Source organism: Zingiber officinale, chromosome 1B, assembly GCF_018446385.1.
Source record: "Zingiber officinale cultivar Zhangliang chromosome 1B, Zo_v1.1, whole genome shotgun sequence".
NCBI classification, from domain to species: domain Eukaryota; kingdom Viridiplantae; phylum Streptophyta; class Magnoliopsida; order Zingiberales; family Zingiberaceae; genus Zingiber; species Zingiber officinale.
Window position 1 is genome coordinate 26,913,163 of NC_055986.1, and position 9,808 is coordinate 26,922,970.

General features: G+C 35.5%; 1 protein-coding gene across 1 annotated transcript; it reads right to left on the reverse strand.

The window, feature by feature from the left end:
• Positions 1–1,991: 1,991 nt before the first annotated feature.
• Positions 1,992–2,504, reverse strand: LOC122034855 (uncharacterized mitochondrial protein AtMg00810-like). The gene has a single exon (XM_042594248.1). The coding sequence runs from the start codon at positions 2,502–2,504 to the stop codon at positions 1,992–1,994; it is 513 nt and encodes a 170-aa protein (XP_042450182.1).
• Positions 2,505–9,808: the final 7,304 nt, after the last annotated feature.

Genomic DNA, 9,808 nt, shown 5'->3' on the forward strand with positions numbered 1-9,808 from the left:
CGATGAAGGGGGAGCGTCATCGGAAGAAAGCAACACTTCAGGAGGAGCTACGGATAACGGGATCGACAAGATAATTTAGATTACGATCTCTTCCTCCTGATAAGTCATTCCAATTTATAAAATATTTATCAAAGAATTGTTACAAACTAGAAAAAGAAAATAAAGAGTTAAAATTATTTCTAACCAAATCTTGTCCATTAGAAGAATTTGGTAAAATAAAATTGGAAAATGATAATTTGTAAAAAGAAATAAAGAACTTGAAAAATCATACATGCTCATATAATAAAAGTATTAAAAAATTTAATGGTCTAAATTGGTACCTAAATTACCACAAGGGACAAATTAGAAAAATATCAAAGAAATATGTTCCTAAAAAAATTCTTAATTAATCCAGTAGGCTGAAACTTATATTGGGTTCTAAAATCTTGTCTAAATTAAAATTTAATTGGACTTAAGGCTTTCAGAGAGTAAATTAAATGTTCAATTTCCTTAAGAAGTTTTGTCTAGAAAGTGGTTGTTGCTCCAATAACCAAGAAGGCATAGTGCCTCACCATATCCTGGAAGCCAATTAATAAAATAAAATATTTAATTAACTAACTGATAAAGCATTTAATTGAAATTAATGCTTTAAATAGTTACTCAATATTTTTTTATTTAGAAAATTCTTTGCAAAACTTAAAGTTTCTAAAATTATTTACGTTGTAAATTTTTTAAGTGATATCAAAATTATTTTTAAATTTTTTCAAAGTTTTCAAAAACTTGATAAGTTTTTCAAAATTGTCAAAAAATCAGAGTTTTTTTAAAAAAAACTTTCTTATTTTTGAAAAGTTACCCTTAGATTTTTTTTGGTACCCCATTTTTTTATGTGATCAAAGGGGGAGAAGGGAAGATTAAGTCTAGGGGGAGGTAGTTTAAACTTTTTCAAATTTTTTGCACTATAGTTTAAACATTTTCAAATTTTTGCACTTTAATTGCAAATTTATTACTCTTACTTTATGTTGGTTTACCCTAACTTAACTTAGGTTGCTTACATCAAAAAGGGGGAGATTGTTGGTACCCCAAGGTAGTTTTGATGTGATCAAACAAGTTAAGTTATGTCCTATTGTGTTTAACCCTGTGTCTAAGTGTGCAGGAGCTTAGGAGCATAGGATGTCGAGCAAAAGACGTAACTAGCGAGAAGGACGACACGGGAGAGAACCGACGGGCTCGGTGTGTCTGAGGGACGAGGCGCTGCGAAGGAGTATGCGGGTTGACGAGAAGGGGGCCCGCGACATTTCCGAGGGACGAGAAGCCAAAGTGGAAGCTTGCTCGAGAAGGCCGGAAATTGGGTTCGGGTGAGCCGTATTCCGGATGGCCGAGATCACCGAAGCGAGCGGAGCCAGAGCGGAAGACCCAGACCGAAGCAAGCGGAGCCGAAGCTGGAAGCCCAGCACCACAAATAAGCATTTTGCTGATTCTGATGATTAGGGCACCCAGACCAGTCCAGGGCGCTCGGACCTGGTCGGGGCGCCCGAACCTGTCCAGGGCGCTCAGAACGATTCCGAGTGCCCAGAACTCAATTTTTAGCCAAATTCGACGTGGCATATACCGTTACGTCGGGGATAAAATATTATCTCATTCCAGGCACCTGGAACCCTTCCAAGCACCCCGAGCAGGGCTATATAAATAGTCATGCTCCCAGAAGCTAACAACAACAAGAAATATCCAAGCAATACTTGTACACACTTCCTTTTTCTGTTTAGCTTCATCTTTCTGCGCTTTCATTGCTGTAAAGAGGCTTCTTCGCTGGAAGGAGAAAATAGTGCAACTTCATTTGCCTTGGATTAACAACCTCCCCTGTTGTAACCAAGTAAACCTGTTTGCCTTTGTCTTTTAGTCTTGTTAGTATTTCTTATATGCAAGTGTTATTTTAATTAAGTCATTTGTTCAAGAAAGGTTTTTCGTTTGTTTAATTTGTGCAGGGTCTATTCAACCCCCCTCTAGTCGACCGCTCAGGGTCCCAACAAATTTCCCATAAAGAAAACAACCCCAGTAGTACTTTTTCGACTATCAATATCACCGGCCCAATCACTATCACAATAGCCAATAAGTTTAAAGTTGTCCGAGAAAGCATATGGGATACCATAATTAATTGTACCTTTAATGTAGCGAAGAATTCTTTTGGCAATTCTCAAATGTGTAGTAATATGAGCTTTCATGTAACGACTCACAAGTCCAACGCCAAAAAGAATATCCGGTCCAGTATAGGTTAGATACCTCAAGCTTCCAACAAGACTCTTGAATAAAGTTGGATCAACTTTTTCATCATCTTGATTCATGTGTGGCTTGATTCCGCATTCCACTGGTGTCCCAACCAGCTTACAATTTTTCATATCAAACTTCTTGAGAACTTCTTTAGTATATCCTTTTTGAGAAATAAATATGCCATCATCTTGTTGCTTTACTTCAATCCCAAGATAGTAGGACATTATGCCAATATCCATCATATCGAACTCCTTTGTCATAGCTCTCTTGAAATATCCAAATATCTTTGAATTATTCCCTATAAAAATTAAGTCATTCCTCTTCAGTGTCATCATAAATGTCACTCAAACTTCTGAATCTTCGAGGCCCTTCACTCGAGCTTGTTCCATTTATTTGTGAATCTTGTGGTGGTGGTGTTGGTGGTGGAGTATTAGGTGGTGTCATGCCTTCTTCCTCCTCCTCATCATCAAGGAAAGAATTATATCCCCTCTCTTTCTTTGTAGTACTCTACTCCCAAACACCTACTTCCTTGAACTCCACGTCTCTGCTTATGACAATCTTCCCATTACTTGGATTATACAACTTGTAAACTTTAGAGCTTTGATTATAGCCGGTGAAGAGATACTTTGCACTTTTATCATCAAGCTTTGTTCTTTTCTCATCATGAACATGCATGTAGGCAATACTTCCAAAAACCCTCAAATGTGAAACATTTGGCTTGTATCCACTTGAGGCATCATACCGTGAACACTTTTGGTATAACGCTGATTCATCAAGTATACTACACAAGAGACAGCTTCGGTCCAATATTTATTTGGCATGTTCTTGCTCTTTAACATACTCATTACCATGTTGAGAATAGTTTGGTTCTTCCTCTCTACCACTCCATTTTATTGTGGTGAGTATGGAGTCGTCATGGAACGATGAATGTCATTTTCCTCACAGAAAACCTTGAATTCATTAGATGTGAATTCTTCGCCACTATCGGATAGAAGAGTTTTGATTTGATAGCCACTATATTTCTCCACCATTAATTTGAACCTTTTGAAGGTTCCAAACACCTCCGATTTTGTCTTCAAAAAATACACTCAAGTTTTCCGAGAATAGTCATGAATGAAAAGCATAAAGTAATTATTCTCACCAAGTGATGATGGCTTGATTGGTCCGCACACATTTGAGTGTATCAACTCTAATGGATGTTGAGCCCTCGTTAAAGACTCCTTGGGAAAACTCTTTCTCGCTTGCTTGCCAAAAAGACATCCTTTACAAAGTTGATTATGATGGTTTATGGAGGGCAATCCTTTCACCATGCTTCCATTGGTCATCATTTTCAGCCCATCGAAGTTCAAATGCCCAAATCTCATGTGTCATAGACAAGATGAATCTTTGAAACAAGATTTCAAACAAATAGGAACATCACTTTGAATATTTAGCAAAAACATTCGGTTCTTTGTCATGGACACCTTAGCAAGCAATCTTCCACTTTCATCTTTCAATGTAAGTATTTATCTTTTAAGTGAATATCATAATTCTTTTCCAATAATTGACCCAAACTCAAAATATTACTTTTCATGGCTGATACATAAAACACATTAGAAATTAATTGATGACTCTCATCTTTTGAACGAACTAAAATCGTACCTTTTCCTTTCACTTGAACTTTTGAAGAGTCGCCAAAAGTTATATTTCCATCGGTTGATTCATTAAGTTCCATGAACAAATTTCTCATTTCACAAATGTGGCTACTTGCACTGGAATCAAGATACCATGTACTCTCATTCTTATCTTGATCATTTTTGCAAGCTAAAAGCAAAGTAGGGCCTAAATCTTCTTTGCATCATTGTTCTCCGCAAAGTTGCTTGTCTCCTCCATGTTATTTCTACATTCCCAAGAATAGTGGCCAAGACGATGACAAGTAAAACACTCAACTTCAGATTTATCATACCTCATTTGATAACCTCCATAACTGTTGGTTGGTCCTAGGAGGATCGTACCGGTTCCACTATACAAAAATTTTGTACAAGTGTCGAACCTTTTCCTAAACAACCTATTGTGTTCTTTAGAAGTTAAATTAGGAATCGTAAATGGAACTTAACATTATTGATTCCAAATTTAACTTATATATTCTTAATGGTTTAGACTTGGATCGTAAACGGAGCTTAACATTATTGATCCAAATCAACCTATGTTATAAATTCAATTAAATATTAATTTCCAAAATTGGCTTCCAGGACTGCATGGCGAGGCACATGACCTTCTTGGATATGGGAGCATCCACCACCGCCTAGACAAACCCTTTTAAGGAAAGCTAATATTTAATTTCCTTATATAACTCTAGGTTTAACCAAAAAGAATAATCGAATCACAAATTCGAAAAATAAAAGAAAAGAAACACAACTTCGAATATCTAATCCGAAAATCTAGAATCTAATGTCTCTTGTGTTTGGAATTCATACAAAAGAAAAACTAGTATGATGCGGAAAATAATTACTAGTTATACCTTCCTTTATATGCAACGACCTCTTGATCTTCTACCGTATTCCTCTTCTTTTCCCGGACGTTGTGTGGGCAACGATCTACCGAGATAAGAACCACCCAAGCCCTTCTCCTTCCTCCTTGCAAGTTTCGGCCAAACCAAGAATCCTCCAAGGATGTAGAATTTCGGCCACCACCACCAAGCTCCAAGGATGCAAGAAACAAAGCCTCCTTTCTCTCCTTCTTCTCCTAGCTAGAACCGGCTACCATCAAAAGCTCCAAGAGAAGGATGAAACTGACCACTAAAGAAGAAGAGAAGAGGAGAAGGAGAACCTCTAGGGTCGGCCACAACCAAGGAAGAGAGGGAAGAAAAATAAAATAGAGTTGTTATCCATAAAGGCACCTCTACCCCCTCTTTTATATTCCTTGTGTTGGTTGCTACTTGGAAAACCTAACGGTTCCACTGTATAAAAATTTTATACAAAGGTTTGAACCTTTTCCTAACTACCATATGTTTTTTTAAATTAAACTTGGATCACCTGCGGAACTTAACACGTTTGATCCTAAGTTTAATTTATTTGTTCTTTTAGGTTTAGACTTGGATCTCCTGCGAAACTTAACACGTTCGATCCAAATCACCTAGGTCACGAAGACAATTAAATATCTATTTCCAAAATCAGCTTCCAGTACTGCATGGCGAGGTACTTGGCCTTCTTGGATATGGGAGCAACCACCACCGACTAGACAAAGCCTTTTAAGGAAATTAAATATTTAACCTTCCCATAGTAACCCTAGGTTAACCGCTAAGAACAATCAAATCACAAGGAAAAGAAAAAACAAAAGAACACAACTTCGAAAACTAATTCGAAAAACTAGAATCGCATGCCTCTTATATTTGGTATTTTTACAAAGAAACAAAACTAACATGATGCGGAAAACAATTATTAGTTATACCTTTCTTTGAGAATAATGACCTCTTGATCTTCTACCGTATTCCTCTTCTAATCTCGGACGTTGTGTGGGCAACGATCTTCCGAGACGAGAACCACCTAGCACCTTCTTCTCCTTCCTTCAAGTTTTGGCCAAGCACAAAACTTCCAAAGGATGAAGAACCTTTTCCACCAACCAAGCTCCAAGGGATGCAAGCTTTCTCTCCTTCTTCTCCAAGCTAAGATCCGGCCACCACTTGATCTCTAAGAAAGATGAGAGGTTCGGCCACACCAAGGAGAGGAGAGAATTTGAAGAAGCCGGCCACACCAAGGAAGAAAAAAGGGAGAAAATAAAATAGAGGTTGTATCCATGAAGGCACCCAAACCCCCTCTTTTATAATCCTTAGCTTTGGCAAATAAGGAAAATTTAAAAAAACCTTCCTTAATTCTTTTGCCATTGAAAAGGAAAATTTTAATTAATTAAAATTAAAATCCTTTTCTTAATGCATATGGCCGGCCACATCAAAATAAGCAAACAAGGAAATTTTTCGCTAGAAAAATTAAAGCTTCCTAATTTGCTTCCAGAAAAATTTTAAAATAAAATTTTTCTTTAATAATCCCTTCATGGTTGATGCTATAAAAGAAAATTTCTATAATTTTAAAATTTATCTTTTCAACATGTGAATGATTTATAAGGAAAGTTTTTACCAAAATTAAAATCAACCTTTTAATCTACAAATAAGGAAAGAGATTTATCTCTTCTCTTAATCTTTTGTAGAATCTTATAAAAGGAAATATTTTAATTTTTAAACTCTCTTTTAAATCATGTATTCCACATAAGAAAAAAATTTAAAATTAAAATTCCTTTTCTATTTTTAATGGCCGGCCACACATAGGTTGAACCCATGCTTGGGCCGGCCACAATCAATCCTATCTAAACATGGTTTGGCCGACCCCTTGATTGGGCTCCAAGCAAGGCTTGGCCGACCCCCTTTAGATGGGTGTGAATGTGGGTATAGGTGGGTATAGTACTCTATAATTAAGAGGCTATGATAGGGACCGAGAGGAGGAATTGGTTTTGGTCCTCCGATAAAATTAAGCATCCCGTGTTCGCCCCGAACACACAACTTAATTTTATCAATAATAATTCATTCCACTAGAGAACTATTATTGAACTACCGCACTAATCCCAAATTACATTTCTTTGGGCTCCTTTTTATTATGAGTGTGTTAGTCTCCCTGTGTTTAAGATAATGAATGTCCACTAATTAAATGAATTATTGACAACTCACTTAATTAATATCTTAGTCCAAGAGTAGTACCACTCAACCTTATTATCATGTCGGACTAAGTCCACTTGCAGGGTTTAACATGACAATTCTTATGAGCTCCTCTTGGGGACATTCTCAACCTAGATTTCTAGGACACAGTTTCCTTTTATAATCAACAACACACACTATAAGTGATATCATTTCCCAACTTATCAGGCTTATTGATTTATCAAACTAAATCTCACCCATTGATAAATTAAAGAAATAAATATCAAATATATGTGCTTGTTATTATATTAGGATTAAGAGCACACACTTCCATAATAACTGAGATCTTTGTTCCTTTATAAAGTCAGTATAAAAGAAATGACCTCTAATGGTCCTACTCAATACACTCTAAGTGTACTAGTGTAATTATATAGTTAAGATAAACTAATACCTAATTACACTACGACCTTCCAATGGTTTGTTCCTTTCCATCTTGGTCGTGAGCTACTGTTTATAATTTATAAGGTACTGATAACATTATCTTCTGTATGTGACACCACATACTATGTTATCTACAATATATATTAATTGAACAACTACAAATAAATGTAGATAATTTGACCAAATATGATTCTTTATTCAAAATAAATGTCTACAAAAGTTTAGGCTTTCAGTATACACTCTAACACCTTGGTCTTGGCAAATAAGGAAATTTAAATAAAAACTTCCTTAATTCCTTTGCCATGAAAAAGAAAATTTAATTGAATCAATTTCCCTTTTCTTAAACAACATGGTCGGCCACAACCAAATCTCCAAGCAAGGAAAGTTTTAAACACAAATTAAAACTTCCTTATTTGTTTCCGAAAATTTTAAAATAAAATTTCTCTAACAATTTATCCCTTCGTGGTGGGTTATAAAAGGAAATTTTATAAATTAAAATCTTTCTTTTAAACATGTGGATGATTTCAAAAAAGGAAAGTTATCTTTAAAATTAAAATCTCCTTTCAATCTACAAATAAGGAAAGATATCAAATCTTTTCTTAATACTTTGTAAAAACTTATAAAAGGAAATATTTAATTTTAAAACTCTCTTTTTAAATCATGAACATGGTTATAAAAAAGGAAAGTTTTATCAAAATTAAAATCTTTCTTTCAACCTACAAATAAGGAAAGATATCATATCTTTTCTTAATCTTTTGTAGAAAGCTATAAAAGGAAAGATTTAAATTTTAAATTCTCTTTTAAAACCATGGAATCCACATAAGAAAAAATTTAAAATAAAAATCCTTTTAATGTGATGTGGCCGGCCACATCATGCTTGGTCTCCAAGCATTGGCCGGCCACCTACTTGGCTCAACCACTTGGTCTTGGTCGACCCTAGCTTAGGTTCCAAGCTAGCTTGGCCGGCCTCCTTGGGTTGGGTAAAGAGTGGGTATGTGATGGGTATAGATCTCTATATACAAGAGGCTACGATAGAGACCGAGAGGAGGAATTGGTTTTGGTCTCCCGATGAAATTAAGCTTCCCGTGTTCGCCCCGAACACTCAACTTAATTTCATCAATAATAATTCATACCACTAAACAATTATTATTGAACTACCGCACCATTCCCAAATTACGTTTTGGGCTCCTTCTTATTATGAGTGTGTTAGTATCCCTGTGTTTAAGATGTCGAATGTCCACTAATTAAATGAGTTACTGACAGCTCACTTAATTAATATTTTTGTCCAAGAGTAGTACCACTCAACCTTATCGTCATGTTGGACTAAGTCCACCTGCAGGGTTTAACATGACAATCCTTATGAGCTCCTCTTGAGGGCATTCTCAACCTAGATTACGAGGACACAATTTCTTTCTATAATCAACAACACACACTATAAGTAATATCATTTCCCAACTTATCGGGCATATTGATTTATCGAGCTAAATCTCACCCTTTGATAAGTTAAAGAAATAAATACTAAATATATGTGCTTGTTATTATATTAGGATTAAGAGTACACACTTCCATAATAACTAAGGTCTTGTTCTTTTATTAAGTCAGTACAAAAGGAACTTACCTTAAATGGTCCTACTCAATACACTTAGAGTGTACTAGTGTAATTTATTAGTCAAGATAAACTAATACTTAATTACACTACGACTATTCCAACGGTTTGTTCCTTTCCATCTTAGTTGTGAGTAACTGTTTATAATTTATAAAGAACTGATAACATGATCTTCTGTGTGTGACACCACACACCATATTATCTACAATATAAATTAATTGAACAACTACACTTAGCATATAAATGTAGGTATTTGACCGTTGTGATTCTTTATTTCTAAATAAATGTTTACAAAAAGCTAGGCTTTTAGTATACACTCTAATAATAACTTCTACCTCTTCTATGATTTCTTCTTTTATTGGAGCTTTGACTCATCTCATTATTATATGAGATATTTTTGTCACCTCGTCCACCTTTTCCATGAGCATGGCCTCGACCTTGGCTCTGTCCTCGAGATTCTCCACGTCCGTGACCTCTTTGGGATATGCCTTGGTTTGTGTCCTTCAATGGTAGTTTTGCTTTCAAAACTTGTTCAACCTATTCTTGAACCGGTTTTATCAATCTTTCTTCGTGTACTTGTAAAGATTCAGCAAGTTCATCAACAGTCATGGTATCTAGATCTTTGGACTCTTCGATGGCAACCATGATATAATTAAATCTTGGATCTAAAGATCTCAAATTTTCCCAGCAATTCGATTATCTTTCATATCATCTTCATATCTTTTCAATTGATTTGTGATAGCCAATACTCTTGAGAAATAATCCGAAATAGATTCGGAATGTTTCATGCGTAGAGATTCAAACTCTCCTCTCAATGTTTGGAGACGCACCTTCTTCACTTTATCAACACCTTT